We start from the raw sequence: 23,629 nt of genomic DNA, 5'->3' as shown, positions 1-23,629 counted from the left end.
ATACCCCAACATGGCCGCCTGGTTGTCACTTTTAGGGACATGGGGCAGCCATCTACAATATATGGTCACCTTAATAAATTTCAAGCTTAGGCCTCTTTTACACCATATGCTGAAAAACTGATGCATTTTAACTTTCCATAACAGTGCATTGTGAACAAGCATGCAGCTAAAATGCATATAATGTGAACTGAGCATTAGAGAAACATGTATATTACCTTGCACATCAGCTGTCCATCCGGTTATAACTGACAGCAACTGATTTAGTGTAATAACTTGCAATAATGACCATATGAAATGATTGTTCTTGATCCTTTTGAACAGCATTTCCCATTAAAATACGCTGTTAATCTTTTTTCTAATCAACGTGTTCTGTTCTATGGAAAGGACCAGCTGCCAGTGTCTGAAAAGGTGCAAGACAACAGTGATCACTCAGGCTTGGTTTTCTAGCTAATGAACTGTTGGCAGATGTCAGGAGGTACCTGAACCCACTCGAAAGAAAGGTACCTAAGCGTTCTGTGAATTAGCCCTAGTGTGTATACAGACCTTTACACTACTAAATACATATAGACATGTACATAAAATAAACATAATAATGCTTTGCTATAGTCTCTCAGAGACACAATCTAAACAAAGCCCATACAATGCATTAGACATAAAAACATATGTACATGAAAAAACCCTTAAATAGTCAAAAACTCAGACAATAGCACATACCAAAAATGCAAACAGGGCAACTGGTACAACCAGCTGTTTATAATCTGATTTCATAAGAAAAAGTTGATGACAGTCCATTGATTTCCATGGAAAAAGAGAGTGACTCATCATTTCGGGACTTCCATATCAGTGGTTGCATGCCGTATATAGTCTGCTTACCAAACATTCTTTCTTCCCTAGAAGACAAAACAATGTTCTCATTATCTGACATGTAACAAATTATGGTATTTTACAATTGCTACTTCATGTATAAGATGTAAACATGGAGCTAATCTGAGAACTCTTACTTGATGATATTTAGCATTATAGATGACACATACAAAAACTAAACTAAACTAGGGAAAACAACCTGGAATAAGACATGCAATAAACAGTTAAAACATAATACAAAAATATTTTGTATTTTGGACACATGCTTTTGCCCTTGGTGAGCTTCCTTATAACTGTTATTATGATTAAAGGGGCACTATAGCGAAAAATTTTAAAATTTAAAACATGTGCAAACATATACAGATAAGAAGTATGTTTTTGCCAGCGTAAAATGAGCCATAAATTACTTTTCTCCTATGTTGCTGTCACTTACAGTAGGTAATAGAAATCTGACAGAAGCAATAGGTTTTGGACTAATCCATCTCTTCATGGGGGATTCTCAGGGATTTATTTATTTTTAAAAGCACTTAGTGAATGGCAGTTGCTCTGTCCAACTGCCAAAAAACTGTGTAGCGAGCAGGGAAGCTGGCCAGCATCATTGTTTAAATCCTTTTTAGGGAATATGTTTATAAAGAATAAAAGCTTTGCTGAGAATCCCCTAAGAAGAGATGGACTAGTCCAAAACCTGGCGCTTCTGTCAGATTTCTACTACCTACTGTAATTTATGGCTCATTTTACTCTGGAAAAAGGTACTTCTTATTTGTCTATGTTTGCAAATATTTCAAATTGTAAATTTTTTTCCCCATAGTGCCCCTTTAAGCCACAAAAAGTCAGTTCACTTGATCTTCTTTCAAAAGTGACTAACTATGCAGTCTTGGGTCTGAAAGATTTTAAAAACAGCTATTTTATCAATAAAAATGTAGAAAATGTATTTGCAACTCTTGAAAATATAGATAGAGACAAGGCCCAGATTTTTGAAAGGGCCACAAAGGCCCAGGTCTTAGGTGGTTGCTACCCAAGAGGGCCGCTGGGCAGGGTTTGCTGCACACAGGAAAGGAGGCTGCAAATGGAGCGCAGTGCATGGAAGAGGGAAGCTGCTGTCCAAGGTAGCAGTACTTCTAAGAGAGGGGCTGCTGCATGAAATGCTCATATCAAAAGGCTTATAACTTACATTAATCAAAGTGATTGTTATTAAAATTGAGCCTTGTTCAATTTATATTAAATGTGTTTTTTAAATTAATTCCAGTTGTGTTCCCTTTCTGTCCCATTACCAGATGACTGTCACAGGAAGACTTATTCTTCTCAATGAGGGCCCTAAACCATTAACCACTTAACGACCGCCTAACGCCGATAGGCGGCGTCAGGTCGTAAGTGGTTATGCATGGAAGCGGCTTTTCCATGTCAGTTAACGGAGCGTGTTTCCGTGAACAGCCTGATCAGCGATCCCCGGCCTCTGATTGGCCGGGGATCGCCGGCATCTGATAGGCTGAAGCCTATTAGAGGCGGCGCAGGACGCATCACCGTCCTGTGCCGCCCAGGGGAAGGAGGGGAGGGAGGGAAAAAGAGCGAGGCGGAAAATCGCTGTGGCCACACAGAGCAGCGGCGATCAGACCCCCCAGCAGGTCATCCCCCTAGTGGGGAAAAAAGGGGGGAAATCTGATCGCCCTGCATGCCTCCTGATCTGTGCTGTGAGCTGGAGAGCCCACACAGCACAGATCAGCCGAAAATGCGCTGGTCCTTAAGTGGGTAAAACCAGACAGTAGGTCAGACCTTCCTCAGCAGTATCCAAAACTTAAATAAAGACTGAAGCTACACTTCAACTTGTTATCTATCACTTGTATCTCCTGCAGCTACTTCTGACAGCTGCAGAGGGATGAGGGTAATGTGAAATTCATTAAGTACTGTGAAGCGTGAGGGAAATAAACACAAGCAGCCAACTAATGCTATCTCATACATTAGCTCTGGTTGAGTGACAGGAAGGGAAGGACATAAACAACAAAGAAATGCAGTGACTTGTCTAATAAACGATACACAAATACAAGAGAAGCTCATTTGAATGGATTACACTTCAGGCGTTTATTTTTGAAAATTAAATGAATCCAGGAAAAATGCCAGGCTGGATTCACCCGCATTAACCCCAGCAAATGTGGGGTGAATACTGAGCAGGATCTAATGAAGGCAATCAGGTGAATAGGAAAGAAGTCTCAGCTAATATGAGATAAGGGAAAATTGTGATGAGATTTCTATAGAATATCATTGCAAAAAAGTATAATGTGCCAGGCTGGAGTGGTGCAGGCTTTACTAGTGAATCTCTTCCGAAAATGTAATGTTCTGCCTATTTTAGCTCTGGGTGATGGTATAAAGCCAGCATTTAACCTCTTGACGACCAGCTAACGCCGATTGGCGTAATCTGGTCGTCTGCGGGTTTCCATGGAAACGGCTGCTCGTTCGAGCGGCCTTTCCATGTCCGTTCACGGAGGGTGTCTCCGTGAACTGCCGGAGAGCCGCCGATCGGGAAGAAATCCCCGCTGTTTGCATCATACGGCGATGCTGCGCAGCAGCGCCGTAAGGCAGATCGGCGATCCCCGGCCTCTGATTGGCTGGGGATCACCGGCCTATGATAGGCTGAAGCCTATCCTTCCATGCGCAGGATGGATATCCGTCCTGCGCAGCTCACGGGGGGAGGGAGAGGGAGGGAGAGGGACGGAGCGCAGAGAACGCTGCGGAGGGGGGCTTTGAAGAGCCCCCCCCGCAAAGCGCAGCAAGCCGGCGGCGATCAGACCCCCCCAGCAGGACATCCCCCTAGTGGGGAAAAAAGGGGGTATGTCTGATCGCCCTGGCTCTATCCTGATCTGTGCTGCGGGCTGGAGAGCCCACGCAGCACAGATCAGCCATAAATCCCCTGGTCGTCAAGTGGTTAACATGGAAAGAGATGTTTGGGAAGAGGCTACTAAGCTTATAAATTTGCCTTATAAAAAAAGGAATTTCATGTAAAAAGGCCCAGTTCATCCTTATTTTTTACAGTTGCATTTTTATAGAAATGCAATCATGAAAAATAATGCATTTCAAATTATATTGCAAAAATGTTTAGCTTTTTATTTATTTATTTATTTGTTGTATTTATAAAGCGCCAACATATTACGCAGCGCTGGACATTAATTTAGGTTACAGACAATATTTAGGGGTGACAAACAGCAATATGACAATACAGGAATACAAGAAAACCAGATCACACAGCACAGTATGAGTACCAGGTAATGCTTAGTCACTGGATGGGAGCATGGAGATCACACAGCACAGTATGAGTACAAGGTAATGCTTAGTCAGTCACTGGATGGGAGCATGGAGTTAGGCAAGTTAGGTTCACTCAAATGCATAGCATGGGTGCACAGTAATGGAGGTGCATGATCAGGTAGGACACAAAAGGAGTGAGGACCCTGCCCAAAGGCTTACAATCTAGAGGGAGAGGTAGGGACACGAGAGGTAGGGGACCAGAGTTCGGCTGTGGGTTTAGAGCAATTGTGAGGGGTGGTAGGCAAGAGTGAAAAGGTGAGTTTTGAGGGCCTTCTTGAAGGTGTTGAAGGAGGGGGCTGCCCTAATGGGTGGAGGTAGGGAGTTCCATAGTGTCGGAGCGGCTCTTGAGAAGTCTTGGAGGCGTGCATGGGACTGGGTGATGCGGGGGACGGTCAGGCGAAGTTCATTGGAGGAGCGGAGTGAGCGGCTTGGTGTGTATCTCTGAGTAAGATCAGAAATGTAGGTTGGACAGGTTTTGTGGATGGATTTGTAGGTCAGACACAATATCTTGAATCTGATTCTGGACTGGATAGGAAGCTTTTGCAATATAAAAATTGAAAGTTACAGAAGCAAGAGTTGCCCAGATACTCACTGATATTCCTCCTTACACTACACATTTTTGCAATATAGTATTGAATTTTTTTTGTTTAATAATGTAATTTTTGTGCAGTTGTAAGTAAAAGGGTGGACTATGGCGTTAATGAATGTTTGGTAAAATCAAAATGTAAATGCTGGATCATAAACTCAGAATTCCCTATAAATGCAAGTTAGAGTTTAAGTTGTAACTCTTTCACTGTGGTCAAGCAGATATATTGTAGCTTGAAAACCATTGTACTCAGATAGGTCCCCGATTCCTTTATGAATACTCTATAAATAAAACAAGTCAGAAACAGAACCCTATACTCACCTCAGGTGTGCTAGGGTCTAGTGAGGGCATTGTAACGTCGCAGTTTGTTTACATAATTACCTTTGGAAAAAACTGAATAAAAAAATTCACTTCAGGTTCTCTTTAACCTGCTGGGCGGTCTGGACGAGCTCAGCTCGTCCAGTACCGCCGGAGCCTGCCGCTCAGGCCCTGCTGGGCCGATTTGGCTCAAATAAAAAGCAGCACACGCAGCCGGCACTTTGCCAGCCGCGTGTGCTGCCTGATCGCCGCCGCTCTGCAGCGGCGAAAGAGGGTCCCCCCAGCCGCCTGAGCCCAGCGTAGCCGGAACAAAAAGTTCCGGCCAGCGCTAAGGGCTGGATCGGAGGCGGCTGATGTCAGGACGTCGGCTGACGTCGATGACGTCACTCCGCTCGTCGCTATGGCGACGATGTAAGCAAAACAAGGAAGGCCGCTCATTGCGGCCTTCCTTGTTTATTCTGGGCGCCGGAGGCGATCGGAAGAACGCCTCCGGAGCGCCCTCTAGTGGGCTTTCATGCAGCCAACTTTCAGTTGGCTGCATGAAATAGTTTTTTTTTTATTAAAAAAAAACCCTCCCGCAGCCTGCCTGGCGATCTTAATAGAACGCCAGGCAGGTTAAGTGTGTTGAAATGGCTGTAACAACTTGAATTTAGCAGTACACAACTCTACATGGGGTAACTGGAGGGGAGGTATGGCCAAGCTCCCTCTCACCATGCCTACCAACCAGAATGCAGGAGGGGCTGATGTGTCACCCAGCCTCCTTTTTTTTTTTAGATAATACCAGGAGGGGGGGGAGCCTGCAAGGTTTATGGGCAGCCACATGATCACTGCTGTTTACTACTAAATTAAGGATTTCATGGTCTTTTTTAGGTGCTGGCTCATGGTGAACCAGAACTCATTGGAGTGTGTAAGTGGGCTACAATGGTCCAAAAAGCCCCCTTACTAAAATGCTATGCAAAACAAAAGTTTGCTTTCTTAAAACACAAAATATTTGCAATAATTCAGGTTGGAGTGAGGTCCGAGATGTCTCCAGTGCATCACTGCTGAAACATGCAAATCAACCATTGTTGTCCTTAGAAGCTAAACACACCTCCAGATCTATTGGATTGCAATGATGTGTCAGCTTTTTAATACTACAGAGCCACACCAACATGCATATAGACTGTGTCGGATTGGTTGATTCTCATCAGTGCATGGCATGGATTAATTTGGCTCTGAAGGAGGACATGAAACACCCAGAGGTACAGACTAACCAGCAAGCTCATGGTGAACCAGAACTCATAGAAGTGTGTAAGAACATGCAAATTTATGTTGCTACACTTGTGGGACATAAAAAAGAGACAGCTGGCTAAAAAAATGGCTAGACGAGAGCTTTAAAAGACAACAATAACACGATAAATTGTTGCCTTTGAATTTGCAAAGTTATTGAGGCACAATAAAACACATAACTATGTACTGTATGTGTTTATCAGTGCACTTAGGAATGCAGGTAGGGACAAGGAAAGAGCCCAGTGGTCCTGCCTCCTAACATCTGTATAGTATACAGGGAGTGAATTAAAAAATCAAGTCTTTGTTGTGCTAATACAGTCAAGCCAGATTCAAGTATGTGGTAGCACCCCTTCCATGTACAGCAGCACCCCTCCCATTCCAGGTGCAGCCCCTTCTTCCATGTGTACCATCCATGTACTGCAGCCCCTCTCTTTCATGCACAAGCTTCCTTGGCTATCATGTGTTGCTCTCCATTTGCAGCCTTCTCTTTCATATGTAGGAAACCCTATTTCCCATCCAGGTGCCCCTCGGTCGCAGGCGCCCAAGGCTCCGGCCCTTGTGGCCTCTCCAGAAATCCGTCCCTGAATACAGTATTTTTATTTTGAGATACCCATCTAAGACATCCATCTGTAGGTAAGAGTTTCCTTACCTCACCTTTATATTGTTTTAAGCTGTGTATATATTTTTGGGTGCATTTTACCAATCTGCATAATAGGACTCCTGGAATGCATCCAAACTACTGAGAATTCACCCACTGAATTCCACACTTTAATGACTTTTTGCAGCATAGATATAAACATAGGGCATGCAACCAGAAAGTAAGCAGAGCAGCCTGAAGGTGGCCAGACCAGGTCAGACTCTATTCAGAGTCCTGCCATACAAGGGCACAATTATATATAGTTGTAGGATAAAGTGATACTGCCATTTACTACTTTTCAGTATTCCAACCAGTCTAGACGGCTTTTGTCTCCAAATAGCTTCAGTTTGTGAGTGACTGGAAACTACAGACATGTCACCATTTTTCTGATCCAGCCCAAATCATCGCTGGGTAACATCAATCACATTTGTGTGGGTAAAATTAATCCTAGTCATTTACTTACATTTAATGTGCCGGTTCGAAGTATCCTGGCAGAGAGTCTGATGACTAATCCAAGTGAAGAGCAAAATATTAAAACACTCGAGAGCAGGTCCGCAATCTGTAGAGCTAGGTGGTACCACTCATAATGAAGAGGGTCTTGGCATACGTTCTGAAATGTGGCGTATGGGAATGGAAATTTGATAGCATAACCAATATAATTAGTTGAGGACATCCCGGCAAATGTGTAGTAACAATATGGGCCAATGAGGATCGATGCAACAGCTACTGTGAACTGAACTGGTGCTCCAATTATACTTATCAGGCTCAATGTAAATGTGGATTCCCACTGAAAGAGATGAAAGACAAATTTTATATTAAAGTAAATGTGTGCTGTTAAAGTGAAACTCAAGCCAGGTCCTTCTTTTTTAAACAGTAGCATTGCTATGGTATGATTACTTTCACGGTTTATGTTATTTGTTGTACTTTGCTTGCTTTTCATCCATTTCACCAGGAACACGTTACCTTTGCTGTCCTTGGCATGTTCCATCAGACCACATCCTATTATGAAACAGTCATGTAATGTGAACAATAGCAGAGCCGCCGCCACGCAGGGCAGCATGGCGGCAGCCTCCACGTCCCAGCCGGCGGTTTCCGAAACTCACACGGAGCCGCCGGCGCAGAGCAGGGCAGGCACCGCCGCGGCTGATAGGATGGCGGCGGGTCCCGCTACTCCGGCGGCGGACTTCCGTGTGCGGGCGTGCACTGACCGGGGACCTGGCCTCTCAGAGATTCAGAGGCACAGGGTCATGCGCACGCGCGCGGGGCGGCAGGATCTTTATTTCCTGAGGAGACAGGTCACCTAATCCAGCGATCAGCTGACCTTAGCCAGCCAATCACATGCTGACTTGAGCTCCAGCCCCCTGGGCGGGCTGGTGGAACTGGGCTTCAGCATTTAAGCCCACAGATGTCATTTGCTCACTGTCTGCTGTCGTGAATACTTAGGTGTAAACGCTCAGACCTTAGCTCAGTTCCCTGATGTTGATATCAGGGACATCACACCTCAGTCTAGGATCGTATTGTATATTTATCTGTGTCTTGACTTTGGTTATCCCTGACTACTCTCTCCTCTTCTCGATTTTGTACCTTTGCCTATTTGATTCTTAGTTGCCGACCCTGCCTGTTTAACGGACTCTGAATCAGCCTTCTGTTCTTGTACTGCTACCGTCTCTCTGTTGCTGAACCTCTGCCTGTCTGACCTTTCTCTTTCCCCAGTGGAACGTCTCCCACTGGTGGGATATCTCTGAGGCTTGCCTCTCCGAGACGCCTGCCCTAGCAGACGATTACTGCTAGGTGCTGAGATCCCAATCTTCACTTGGGCCGAGGATCTCACACACAGGGTTCCTGTGAAGAAACGCGGAAAAGCCGCCGTCCCTCAACGTGAGGCGGCTGTTTCCGCGTCCAGCATGGCGTCACAACGCGGAAAAAACGCCGCATGCCGCATAGGCAGGGCGGCGGAATCCGCATTGGGAACGGCGGAATCCGCATTGGGAGCGGCGGAATCCACATTGGAACTGGATACATTGCAAGACAGTACTGGTGTGGCTGGGACTGATAGTCCACCTAGATTCAGAATGACACGCGCGCACGCACAGAGGCAGAGCTTAAATAACAGCCAGAAGGGAGTCAGCTGACCAGCCGGGTCAGCTGACATTTTCCACCACTCTCATTGGTCCAGCAATTAGGGAGGTCCTGGAAAGGTCCTTGTGTATATATACCACTGGCTGTTCACTTGCTCTTTGTCTGGCGTGCGATCACATACGTGGGAGCACCCAGATCCGTAGTCAGATCCGTTAGTGTGCCGGGACCAGCTGGAGCTGTAATCCTACACTAAGCTAGATTCTGTTGATAGCTTAAAGTACTAGTTTGATTGTGATTATCTGTTATGACCCTTTGCCTGTTTGACTATCCTCCTGAACTCTGATCTTGTACCTTTCCATTCTGATACTCTGTTGCCGAACCCCGGCTCGTCCTTAGACTCTGTTTCTGCCTCCTGATCTTGTACCTCGATATTTCTGATACCTGTTGCCGAACCCTGCCTATACCTAGACTCCGCCTTTGCCTACTGTATCTGTACTTTATCTGTCCGTGTATTACGACCTGGCTTGTCCGACCTCGAGAACCGACCTCACTATTGGAGGCGGTTCCCCGTCCTGTTAGTGGCATTTCCTCCTGAGTGTCACTCTCAGACAATCCTTCCTACTGTCAGTCTGACTCCTCCCGTCTTGGAGAGCTCAGGTCTGCGGAAGGAATCCGTGCAGTACTCCTTGCTGCACTGAGGCCTAGTCCTCTAAGTGTTACTGTTACACCAAACACTACACTCTACTCAGGTGAACAGAGGTTAGCTGGTATATCGGATTATCGGTGATACTGCAGATCACGTATAATCTGGTATACATCTGTATTCCCAGTGATACTGCAGATCACCGGTAATCAGACCCTCTCTGTGCTTCACCGATCGTTACAGTTCCCATTCAGAGGTAACCACACCTCTGAGGAATCACCGTGTGGTGGATATTTCCACAGTCTTGTATATTGTACATGTTGATTGTTATTCTTTCTGCTACGGTATCCAGAGGTTAGTTACACTTGCATTATTGGTGATTCTGCAGATCATCAATAATCAGGTGACATCTGCATTATTGGTGATACTGCAGATCGCCAATAATCAGATTCTCTCTGCTTACTAACACTGATCGTTACATGTAACAGATAAGGTGGAACCTTTGGTTTGCGAGCATTATTTGTTCCGGAAACATGTAATCCAAAGCACTCTTGTATTAAACCAAATTTCTCCATAAGGATTAATGAAAACTAAGATGATTCATTCCACAATCCAAAAACAGTTAAAAAAAATATTTAATACAAAGTACTAAATAAAAAATAGTTAAACAAGACTTTCACTATAACCAACAGAATCATTGCTGTCTGTTGGCTTACCCTTACTTTTTTGAGTGTGACTTTAAAAAGGCAATTATCCAATGGCAGTTGCTTTTAAAATCCACATCAAATTAATTTTGGGCCCAATGTGAATGAAAAGGCTGTTGGGTAGACCCAAAAAATGGGGTTCAGTGGGATCAGTATCTATTTGTGCTTGAATATATGAAACCTGATTGGATTCAAGACAGAGCACATGGTAATGCAAACATTGTAAAAACAATGCAGTTATTACGTAAATGGTGGTGCCACCAGTTATAGGTACTATGCATTAGTGGCACATGGAGGGAGGGGGCTGCTGCACACATAAAGGGATCAAAAAGAAAGTTGACCTTGAGTCTGAAAAAATATGAATATGGCCTTGTGGATCAATGTGCAGCTCAGGGCTAATTTACAATGCAGCCATAGATCACCACTTTAAGTCTTTATACGTTTGCCCTGCATGACAGCATTCTGCACTGGATGGCTAAAACAAGCTTAATCTTTATCAAAAGGTTACTTTTTTTATGATAAAGTACACTGCTGTGATGTTTATCGATGTCCCTGTGCTAGCTGCTGGCAGTCATAACCCGAAAGAACTAAAGAGCAATTACACAGCCAGGCTCAGTAACCAGACCCCAGCACACCTCTGTGCCTCACATGCAATTCAATACAATAACATCTGCTAATCATTTTGTTCTTCTGTTAGGAAATGTGTTGCATTACAGGCTAACCAGCTAGGACTTTCTAGTCTCTACACCTTTTGCATGGGTACTGCCCACTGATGCATCTATTACAACTTTCTTCTGAGGATTTGGGTCTCTCTTGCTAGCCAATGGGACTAAAGTAATTGGAAGAAATTCAGCCTAGGGCCGGCCTTAGGTTTCACAGCGCCCTGAGCAAAACCTGATTTTGGTGTCCCCCTTTCATTCTCTTTGCGCGCACACACACACACACACACACACACACACACACACGCACGCACGCACGCACGCACGCACGCACGCACGCACGCACGCACACACACGCCCATATGCCATCCACCTTTTCTCTTGAAATATCTCCTAGGAAAGTTGTTCCCAACCTTTTTGAAGATGGCCAGGTATAGGTGCCCTCAGTATAGGATCTCATGTGTAGATGCCCTCAATATAGGTAGCCAAGCATAGTTGCCCCAGTTTAGGAAGTCAGGTGTAGGTGCCCCCCTCAGTATAGACAGCTATAGGTGCCCCCAGTATAGGAAGTCAGGTGTATGTGCCCTCTGTATAGGTAACCAGGCATAGGTGCCCCTACTATAAAAAGTCAGGTGTAAGTGCCCTCAGTATAGGTAGCCAAGCATAGGTAGTATAGTTGCCACAGTAAAGGTAGCTAGAATAGTTGCCCCAATATAGGTAGTATAGTTGCCCCAGTATAGCCAGCTAGTATAATTGCCCCAGTATAGTTAGCTAATATAGTTGCAATCAGTATAGGTAGTATAGTTGGTCCAGTATAGGTAGCTACTAGCTAGTATAGTTGCCCCAGTATAGTTGCCCCAGTATAGGTAGCTAGTATAGTTGTCCCAGTATAGGTAGCATAGTTGCCCCTGTATAGGTAACATAGTTGCTCTCAGTATAAGTACCATAGTTGTCCCCAGTATAGGTACCATAGTTGCTCCCAGTATAGATACCATCGTTGTCCCCAGTATAGGTACCATAGTTGTCCCCAGTATAGGTAACATAGTTGCCCCCAGTATAGGTACCATAGTTGCCCCAGTGTAGGTAGCTAGTATAGTTGCCCCAGTATAGGTAGTATAGTTGCCCCATTATAGGTAGCTAGTATAGTTTCCCCCAGTATAGGTAGTATAGTTGCTCCCAGTATAGGTAGCAAGTATAGCTGCCCCATTATAGGTAGCTAGTATAATTGCCCCAGTATAGGTAGCTAATATAGTTGCTATCAGTATAGGTAGTATAGTTGCCCCAGTATAGGTAGCTAATATAGTTGCCCCAGCATATGTAGCTAATAGAGTTTCCCCAGTAAAGGTAGTTAGTGTAGCTGCCCCACTTTAGGTAGCTGATATAGTTACCCCCCGTATAGGTAGCATAGTTTCCCCAGTATAGATAGTATAGTTGCCCCCAGTGTAGGTAGTATATTTGCCCCGTATAGGTAGTATAGTTGCCTCCAGTCTCCCCCCTCTGCGGCAGCTGGTCGGAAATGACTCACCTGACTTCCTGTTCCAGGGCTGACATCACTCTTCTCTCTCTGCCTCTGCTCCATCTGTAGTTAGAGCAGGGCTACAAGAAAATGGCCACCAATGTCCGCATTTGTGGATATCGTCAAGCATTTTCTTGTAGCCCTGCTCTAATTACAGATGGAGCGAAGTCGGGGAGAGACAGCGGGGCAGCAAGGGGCGACCCTGTCCTGTGCAAATGCGCCCTTGAGAGGTGGCGCCCTGACCAGGTCAAAGGCCAGCCATGATTCAGACAAACAATAGCAGATCAAACTTAATTTTGGCAATGTCCTCGTGATTAATGCCATCCATATGGATGATCTGAAACGCAAGCGATTTATGTTTTCTCCATACAAGTGCTGATATTTAGAAAACTAGCTTTGCAATGCCTGGTTAATACACAGTCAGTTTAAGATATGTTTTCATTCCATGCAGGCCACTCAAAGATTACTTTAATGTATTTTACTATGAATATGACTGGTATGCTTATGAACACTCACATGCCAAGAAACAGTTGGAATAAGGGATTAATGGTGAAACTGGTGCACAAATGTAACTTTGACTCTGTATTAAAATTATTAAATCTGAAAGTCCACTTTCGTTGAGGAAATAACAGGTTCTTCAGTCTAGCTCAGAGCATTGCTGGGATTCATGACAAACCTTATGTCAACCTGTTAACTTTCTGCTTGCGCGTATGCAAATTATATGGCCTCTCACAATGATCGTATTAGAGACTTCCAGATTGAAAGTATCAGAACTGCTGCCAGTCACTCAGTTAATCCAGGTGTGGAAAATAAGTAGCGAGGGTTCCTTCTCTGTTCAGCTAATTTATTTAATAAAAATGTCTGCACAGTATTGTGCAAAGGTTCCTGCATTATATAAATGTGTAATAATAAATCACTTACCAGAGATCTTTGCGTCCATTCCCGATATGACAGGAGTGTCAGGATGCCAACACAAAATGCCTGTTAAAGACAATGATTTCAGGAGCTTTATAAACAGAAATTAAGATTTAATGTAAACAACAATCAGCAAAATTCTTGTAAGTGAAATTAATAATATTTATTTTTTAAAAATGTATTAAATACTAAAACTAATTATTTTTAACTATATTTCGGATAGTTAATGACAAGATCAGGGCTCATTAAGTCATCAGCCCTGGCTTCACTCAGTTGCATGGCAATTTATCAAGAGGTTCAGCACTGGTTACCAATGCACTGCAGGAAGTATAAACTAAATTAAAGTGTACTCCTTTATTCTGGCATGGATGTCAGAATATTCTTCTGGATGTACTTCAGGTTGTGTCTTTGATAATGTGAGTTAAGGCAAACTTGCACACTCAAAATACTTGACCCCTGGAATAGGATATGGCCCACTGTATCTTCTGATTATGTCTCCACATAATCACTTCCTTAATTTAAGCATTTATCATATTTTTATACAAGGTTTTTAATCCTCTTGTTGTAGTAGTATCACACTCCTAACTTATTAAAGTGATCCTTAAATCAAAAAAAAGAAAAAGAAAAAAAGCCTGTCGGCGAAACCGGAAGTGGCTGCCAGCGGGGACACGAGGATCGGAGGGACACGGCGAGGGCACCGGACAGCTGCAGGGAGCTATTGGAAGCTCCAGGTGAGTAAAAGTCATTTTTTTTTTCACTTAAGGATTTAGGGAGGCGGACTGCTTGTCATGTGACAAGCGGTCCAGACAGAGAAGAAATTAACCAGTTGCCATCCCGTGGAACATGTATTTTCATCTCTGAAAACTGCACTTGAGCTAACAGAGAAGTAAATACTCCTCCTTTCCTGTTTGTGAGCAGCGTCGCGCACACCAGCGGCATCATGAGGTAACGCACACATTGGTGAATGGGAATATATGTTCCCAAAGCCAATCAAAGTGTCTAATGTATAAATGATCACTGTTGCGATGTTACGAGCAACAGTGATAATTCAACTATAAAAAAAAAAAATCTGTCACTTCCAGCTGCTGGCTGGAATGCAGTATCTCAGTGTTCCAACCAGACAGGAAACTGTGTGGGGACATCTAGTTGCCAAAACTAACATTAAAATAATGTGCCGTCCTACCACCCCCAGGTCACCCCTCCGTACCCGTCCTGGATGCAGGTCAGATCTTTCCACTTCTCATATGATGTGAACATGTATACCATGATGTCAAATCCTGCTGGCAGCAATTTGGAATAAATAATGCGATTGAAGAATGCGGTGCACGGATTGTCTCTTATGTACTGAATATTCACAGTTGACCATGCTTGTTCTGATGCACGCTTCTGTACATGCCACAAAGTAGGGAAACACAACGGACGGAGTCACTAATTAAAGGTGCAGGGACCGAACTCCACCCCCATCACTGAGTGCCAGGCAAATCTATTCCTTTTGATTAAAATAAAGAATATTACAATATAATTTCCCTTTACCTATAACAAGCCCATTAACCCCTTTTTCCTCCTCCCTGCCCCATATAACACACACGTTTACAAAAGAAAAGAAAAAAGCTTAAGTGATGGAATTTAAAAGACAGTAGATAACTTGTTACCTTAGGGACTTAGCTTTTTTCATACCATGGTGGTGTATACTGTTATTTTTGCAAGGGTGTGTAAATGATAAGGTACAATGAGAAAAACAAAAACAAAAAATACACCTTTATTTTACAAATAAAATGTTGTCACCATATTTTGTACTAGGGACATAATTTAAATGGTGTAATAATCAAGACACATGGGCAAATAAAATGTGTGGGTTTTTATCTACGGTACTACATTTTATTTTAAAATCATGACTGAAAACTGAGAAATAATGAATTTTTTCTATTTTTTTCTTGTTTTTCACCTTAAAATGCAAGTAAAATAAACAATTTTTAGAAGAAAGCCTAAATCATGTCAAAAATAAAAATGTATAGATCACTTAATAACGTTGTTTCTAAATGAATGGAAGCAGCGCTGAAATGTCAAAATTGCTGTTGACAAAACCATTAAGGTAGCCGCACACCATACAATTAAAAGATCCAATTTTCTCCAATTCGATAGTTACGATCGGTTGTCCCGAAAAATCGAGATATTTTTATTTGTTTTTAACTGAGAAATCCAATTTTTTTTTTTTTTGATTTTTGGAGATTGGACATGTTGGAAATTTCAGACCAACTTTATCAAGAATTGTTTGGCGTTTGTGATGGATTTTCAATTACTTGATGTACAGTTCCAGTCAATTTTTTCTGAGCTTTCAATTATTTTATTTACGATTGGGGAAAAAGTGAACATAGGTGTGTGGTATATTGGTCAGATTTTTGAATTGTTACAGTCAGTCAGAAAAACCTGATTGCTATTCTTGAATGGAACAGATATTTAAAAAAGGTTATGGTGTGTGGCCACATTTAGGGTCCTTTTTCAGTTAAAGGGGCACTATGGCGAAAAATTGTAAAATTACGTGGGCAAACATGGACAAATAAGAAGTACGTTTTTTCCAGAGTAAAATGAGCTATACATTACTTTTCTCCTATGTTGCTGTCACTTACAGTAGGTAGTAGAAATCTGACAGAAGCGACAGATTTTGGACTAGTCCATCTCTTCATGGGGGGATTCTCAGGGATTTATTTATTTTCAGAAGCACTCAGTGAATGGCAGTTGCTCTGTTCAACTGCCCAAAAACTGTGTAGTGAGCAGGGAAGCTGTCCAGCATCATTTTTAAATCCTTTTTAGGCAATATCTTTATAAAGAATAAAAGCCTTGCTGAGAAATGAGAATCCCCTATGAAGAGATGGACTAGTCCAAAACCTGTTGCTTCTGTCAGATTTCTACTACCTACTGTAAGTGACAGCAACATAAGAGAAAAGTAATTTATGGCTCATTTTACTCTGGAAAAAAACGTACTTCTTATTTATCTATGTTTGCACACATTTAAAAAAAATTTCACCATAGTACCCCTTTAATCAGTTGCGGACCATTGTAACTGAAAGGACAACTGATGTGCAGTCCAGTGTCCATGTTTCCCTGTGGCCTCTTTTACACTATACACTGAAGAACTGAAGCATTTTACCAATGCACTGCTATGGAGAAAAAATGCAACGCATACCAACGCATACTAACACAATCCAGCGCATTAAGTGTAAAAGGTCCCTTATTGGAGAAGTGGTTAACCTGACAAATGCAAATTTACACTGAAAGAATATCTTGTGTGTCAGATAAAAACAAAGTGCTGTAACGTTCTAGGCAGAGAAGCAAAGGGGGCAATTGCCCCAGGGCCTAAAAGCCTGTAGGGGCTCCCCAAGGTGTCTCCCCCCAACTTACCTGTGCTACCCAGGGACCCTCCAATGAAGCATTGAAAGACTGATGGAGAAGTGCGCCTGCCAAAAAAGGCAAGACTCTACTCTGCTAAAGACATTGTAGGGGCCCCAGAGGCACAGTTAAGTTGGGGTGTGATCTAGGGGGAGGGAGGTAGCTGGCTTAGGAGCCCTGAAGGGGGGGAAATGTGGCTGCAACAAAGGCCCCCTAATGCTGCTTTTTGGTCAAGGGTGTCTGTCAGTGGGCCCCGAGTTTAGTCTTGCCCAGGGGCCCATTGTTGCTAGAACCAGCCCTGGTTCTAGATAACCCTCATAGATTCGTTTATGGATCATGTATCAGTTACTTTAGATTGGAAACTTTATTGGGCAGGAGTTCTTGTCTTGTGCGTCATATTTGCACTTGTTATGTGCTATATGTAAGATTGATATGCACCACCTGTTACTTATTGGACAGTGCTTGCAGTTTATATACAGAGATGGCTCGAACTGCCGATTTTCGGTTCGCGAACATCTAATGCGAACTTCCGCAAATGTTTATGTTCACACGAACCATGCGAACCGCAATAGACTTCAATGGGCAGGCGAACTTTGAAAAATACAAACACTGTTTCTGGCCACAAAAGTGATGGAAAAGATGTTTCAAGGGGTCTAACACCTGGAGGGGGGTTTGGCAGAGTAGGATACACGCCAAAAGTCCCTGGGAAAATTACAGATTTGACACACAGCAGAGTTCTAATCCCTAAAGGGCAGAAATCACATTGCATTCCTAAATTGGAGGCATAAAGTGCTTGAAAACATCTTGCGTGTGTATACATGGATCAGCAGGTAGTGTAAGTAGTGTACTGCTTCACACTGACAGACCAAACTCACTGTGTAAAGTACCGCAAACAGTTGTTTGTGTAGTGATGGCCGTGCTGGACTGGTGCACATGATGGCGAGAGTACAGGCGATGGCGGTTTTCAAGCCCATATGGTCGGGCTGAGGTAGCTCAATGACATAACAACAGTGACTGTCCAGCTGATCAAATTTGGTCTGTTCACAATGAAGCAACGACCTTATTATCTTGGGTCAGGTGTGCCCCTCCCCCTCCCCCGAGACACTCATATAGGTCATTGCTTCATTGTGATACGCAAGCCCCTTCACCGCAGCAAGGTAACAATCACAAAGGGGAATTGACACATGTACATGCCTTTTGTTTTGTTGTTGCAGCCTCAGCGCAGCCAGAAAAATTAGTCAGGCATGTACACGCACCATAAAAATTATTATTGTTTTTGTTAGCTGCCACTACTAGCAGCGACCTTAAAAATTCAGGAATCCACTTGGACAGGTGCAGTGAAAAGGTATGCACTGACTGGTATATAAAACAGCATGCTGTCCCACAGATGCAGTGAAAGGTATGCAGTGACTGGTATTATAATACAATGTGCAGTCACACAGGATGAATGTGCTGGGCCTGGCACAGTATAGCAATTAGCAAAGGCCAGCTGCGACAGACAAAGTTTAGCCCAATGATGTAGTATAGGGGGCGGGTCAAACTCGCTAAAGGTTCACGTTTCGACACGAACGCGAACTCGCAAGTTCGCGTCTGAACCGTTTGGGCCATCTCTATTTATATATAAAACCACAATAAAAATACAGTATCACAATCCATAAACATACAGTAGCAACAGATGCAGCACATAGACCATCACAATGTCAGTAGGACAGGTTTGAAAATCATTACCTGATTGTTACATACACTCATATCAGTGGGGAGATTGTTGTTGCACATCTCATTCAGTATGCAGAGAATGTGCATGTCATGGATGATAATTTAGGAGTTGGCTGTTCCTGATGGAACAATCAGTAAAACTTAAATTCTGGTATCTTTAAACAGAGGAAGATCTCTCCTATTTTTCCTAGAAGAGCTCTGCAGTTTCCAGCTTGTCAGCAATAAATCTAAATGCGTGTATAAATCTTATGTTTACATCTCAGTCAATGTAGAAATGTAAAGAATGTACTGATATTCAGGAGCTGTGAACTTCCAAGATATTTACAGTCTCTTATACTGTATATCAGTTTACCTGAATATATAACCCAGGGTCAGAAGGCGTTATCAGTGGTTCTCTAGCAATGCTGTATCCAAAATACTTTGTAAGCTAGGAGAAGCATGCAAGTGAAATAACATGGTGGGCAGAAACTAGGCTTCCTACATGACTGGGAGAGATATTCTAATAAAGGTGGAACTTCTCCCAAACACATTATTCTAGGTTTGGATAGAGTGGGGGAGCTATGTTAGAACTTTCAGGTATTAGGGTCTGTACATGTTCTCAGATTTATGGGGATATATTTTTGCCACCTTTTTTAGTACCCTCCTGTAGAAGTCTTCTTGTGGTTTGGTGCCGTGACTGGTGTTTAAGGTCAGTACATCGCTATAAAGAATCTAGAATTATTCCCCTCTTTACCCCGTCCGCCGGCAACTGTCACATTGTTCATCACACACCATCATTCACCTTCCATACTACTCTAGACTACATTTGCTCTAAATACTACACAAATGGCTCCTAGTTGTGTCTGCATTGTTTTTGAGGTTCTTGGCCTACTTTCCCTATCTCTTGGAGTCCATGTATATCAGTCTGCTGCTCCTTTATTAGATCTTTTAACTTCATCTCTAAAACCTCTGCCCCTGTGTTGTTTGTATTACTTGAAAATTCATAACTTGCTACACAAAACATAAGAATGTATGCATTTACTTCCATCCATGTAACATTCCCTCAGATACATAATCAGGCCCTAAACACACAAATTCACAACGGAAACTGATCATGTTTATATTTTGTACAGAAAACCTTCTGTGCTCACCCTTTTCTCCTGGAATTTGCAGTGAATAGAGGATTCCATAACGGCATACAGTAGAATACAGTAAATTATTCAGAGTAATATGTAGCCCCGCCCTCCCAATTAGGCTTATTATGCGGAATTCTCCTTCCCTCACCCCCAACCCACCCCCGAGCAAGCTGGGAGTCCAGAGATCTTTTTTTTACTGGATTTAGAACTCTCATTAAACTAACATTCCTGCGGAGATCACCTGACAGATGTCGCCGCTGTGATACATTTCAGAAAGTTAATTGGGGGAGAAAAGATTTTATATTGGGCAAACACTGACTAATTAATTTATAAATTAATATTGAAAAATTAAATAAGAAATTTTATTAATGATGTTATTTTGACTACAGTTCCTCTTTAATCACAAGCCATTGATTTTTTTCCCTGCTGATTGGTTGGCATATATATATATTGGGGGTGGGCATGGGCATAAAATGGCTTCCCTATCTAAATGTTGACCAAATTTGTCTACAGTTACCGTATATTATGATTTCGGTATTTCATGTAACATCAGATTATTTTTCATTGGTAACATTTCTCAGCAGAAAAAAATAATAATATTAAGTCATTATACAATAATCTGACAACTGATAAAATAAAATAAGCCATCGTTTTCCTTACCAGTGCCCCATTCCAGATAGGACAGGCAATGCGTACACTCCAGCCAATGAATAGAGGATTGTAGCTAAAAACAGGGAAAAAGGCTATGACCCCAGATATAATGCTTAGAAGGCCAAAGGCAAGTAGGATTCCACCAGTGCACTGATAGAAGCTCGTCATTTTCCATAAAGCACTTGCTTTTCACTGTCAGGCAGACTCTGTAACTAACAGGGTTTTCCAGACACTTTCATGAAAGGTCTGTTTCTTAGAGACTGTAGTCAAGATACAAATCCATTGTTTACATGGGTTAACGCAACCTGCTGTTTGCTTTTAATTATTTCCGGATATTCCAGCACACAGCCAACAAATAATCAAGCTTGTGTACATATGATGCATGAAAAAAAATTCTTCTGAGTCAAATTCTCATGTCTTTGTGTCAATCCCTTGTCTTTCCTGTGAAAACAATGTGACTTATAGTTACATCAGCAGCAGATTAGAGTCGTGTGGGGTAATCCATCCACACCAAGAATGTAGCAGTCTGGAACAAAGCCTTAGCAGCACATTCCTATTGCAAGTCTAAGGGGAAGCAAATAGCAAATGTGAAAGCAGAAAAACCTTCTATAACTATAGACGTTTGGTGGCATTTGTTTTTAAATCACGCATAAAATACTGTGAAATATTGGCATGTCCTTTAAAGTGGACCTGAACTCTTATACAGGACAGAAGGAAAACATATTATCTATATATATAATAGAGTAAGTGCCTCAACCTTCAAGCAAGAAGAAGAAGTAGCGCCCTGCCCCCAGGGCCGGTCCAAGCAAGAAGAAGGGGCTGGTCCAAGCAAGAAGAAGAAGTAGTGTCATATCAAACCAAGGGCAAAGAGGGATAATTTGCATATTAAGTGGCAGTGCATTGTGGGTAACCACAAATGTTCACTTATAGCTGAATTATTTCAGATTTGCTTCTGTTTTAAGAAGGAAAATTACACCAAGATTTGCTTTTTTTTAGTAGGAGGGCTTTTTGGTCTCTTTTATCCTCCTATACAGTCTTAGTAGTTTGGGTCACCCTGAGCTGTTTGGTTACTCTGTTGTACTGGTCCAAGCCCTATCTCATACAGCCATATCAATCCCTGCTATGTACTGATGAGGACCAAACGTCTGAAATAGGCTGTCACATGTGGGTTTGATATGACAATGTAAAACTTAAAGCTATAGGCTTGCTTGACTTACCAAGGGTGAAAAGGAATAATTTGCATATTTAGTAGCAGTGCATTGTGGGTAATTATTGCAGATTTCCTTCTGTTTTAAAAAGGCAAATTACACCAATACAGTGTGCGGCATTGCAGGAAGTGACGACAGTGGAAAGCACGATGGAACACGGAAGAGGTGAGTCATCCCCGCCCGCTGCCTCTTACTAATAGTGGTGGCTGCTACTGTGCTTAAGCAGGAGGGGGAGCGCACATGGGGGACCCAGGTGAGGGGGGGGTCCAACTCCCCTCCCCGCTGCTGTGCCCAATACCCCCTTCCTGCCCCCTACCGTCTTATGCGGCGTATGCTACGCCGCGGGTCGGCTAGTTATTATTATTGATTTCTAAAGTGCCAACATATTCCGTGGCGCTGTACAAAGTAAGAAACAAACATGGGGTACATAATAATACAGACAATGGTGTACACTAATATACAAGATACATAATTAGTGACAAAATACAAAAAATGATCCAAAATACAGAATGCAAGATACAGAATTATTATTATTATTATTATTAATTGTATTTATTAAGTGCCAACATATTACGCAGCGCTGGACAATAAATAGGGAATTTTTCAGAATTGGTAATGACAGTGATAAAAGTAACATGATGAATAAAATGTATAATGATTTCCAAGACACAAAAGGGGGAGAGAGCCCTGCCCATGCGAACTTACAATCTAAAGCAGGGGTCAGGAACCTTTTTGGCTGAGAGAGCCAAAAACGCCACATATTTTAAAATGTAATTCTGTGAGAGCCATACAATATGTTTCAAACAGGGACAGTGCGCATGTGCAGCAGAGGGCCATGTTGCCCCGTTGATGTGTATACAGTTGATTCGACGGGCAGCGGAAGTGTCAGACACGTCTTCAGCTTCTCTTGGGTTTCAGCAACATCAGCAATTTCCCTGAGAGCTAGACAGGAGAAATACTGATTTACAGCTTGTACAATTAGCTAGCTGACTTGGGGGTTTATTCACTTTGTAGGACGAGATCCCCACACTTTGGCCCAATAGGCTGCCTGCCAAGTGACAGGCAGCCTATTGGGCCAATCAAAGTGCAGGAATCTCAACCTACAACATCACTGGACCTGACAGAGTGGAAAAATTGGAGCAGCCATTCGTTTTAGGTATCGTGAGTACTTTAGTAGTGCATGCTACAGCAGTAGCGTGTCTACTTTGAAAATTGTATTTGTGCTGCCACACTAAGCTGCGCTGCTTGAGCAGTGTAGCTTAGTAAATCAACCCCTACTGATTTGTATGTGAGACAGATGTACTGTAGCTCTCAAAAGAGCCACATGTGGCTCCCGAGCCATAGGTTCCCTACCCCTGATCTAAAGGAATGGATGGGGGGGGGGGGTCAAGAGCAGGGGTAATATACAGCAAACATAAAGAGCAGTGTGTTTTAGGATATCTAGTAGGAGTGCAATTTGGTCTTAGGACAAAGGGAAGTGGCCTAAGGTAGCGCATATGCTTGTCGGAACAAGAGAGTTTTTAGAGAGTGTTTAAAGGTAGCAAAGGTTGGCGAGTGACGGATGTGTTGTGGGAGGGCATTCCAGAGGAGGAGTGAAGTGTGTGCAAAATCTTGTAAACGTGAATGTGAGGAGGTGATTCTAGAGGAAAAACAGAGAAATGCACCCTTTATGTATTTAGAGAGTTTATTACGCAAGAAGAAAAAGAACGGACTCCGTCACTCTACAAGTAAGTCTTCTTTTATTTTTAGCCACAAAGAACAGGTACAGCAGAAAGCACCTACTGTCAGAGAGTTTAGTCTGTCTAATTCCCCCTCATCTGTGACTGATAACAACTGTAATTTGATCTCTTAGCTGTGTCAGCTGGCTGCCACAGCAGAGAGCTAATTGGTAAACACAGGATGTTAACCCTATGTCTGCTTTTTTTTTCTTTAAAGGTTATTATGCTGTTGCTTATATTTTAGAGCAGAGAAGAAGTTCTGTGTATAGGTCTACTTTAAATTCTATCACTTACAGAATAGAAATTTGTATCTGTCATTTGCAAAAAAATATAAAAAGCAAAGTTTATTT

At 42.7% G+C, this 23,629-nt stretch overlaps 1 protein-coding gene across 1 annotated transcript; it reads right to left on the bottom strand.

Annotated features, from left to right (window-relative positions):
• Nucleotides 1-639: 639 nt before the first annotated feature.
• On the bottom strand, nt 640-20,721 carry TMEM212 (transmembrane protein 212). Its single transcript, XM_068279295.1, has 4 exons — nt 20,363-20,721; nt 13,491-13,550; nt 7,432-7,755; nt 640-890 (listed from the first exon to the last, which is right to left on the bottom strand). Exons 1-4 carry the CDS (start codon nt 20,519-20,521, stop codon nt 870-872), a joined length of 564 nt encoding a protein of 187 aa, XP_068135396.1. The 5' UTR covers nt 20,522-20,721; the 3' UTR covers nt 640-869.
• Nucleotides 20,722-23,629: the final 2,908 nt, after the last annotated feature.

Source organism: Hyperolius riggenbachi, chromosome 4 (assembly GCF_040937935.1).
Source record: "Hyperolius riggenbachi isolate aHypRig1 chromosome 4, aHypRig1.pri, whole genome shotgun sequence".
NCBI lineage: Eukaryota > Metazoa > Chordata > Amphibia > Anura > Hyperoliidae > Hyperolius > Hyperolius riggenbachi.
This window is presented reverse-complemented; position numbering and strand designations above follow the sequence as displayed.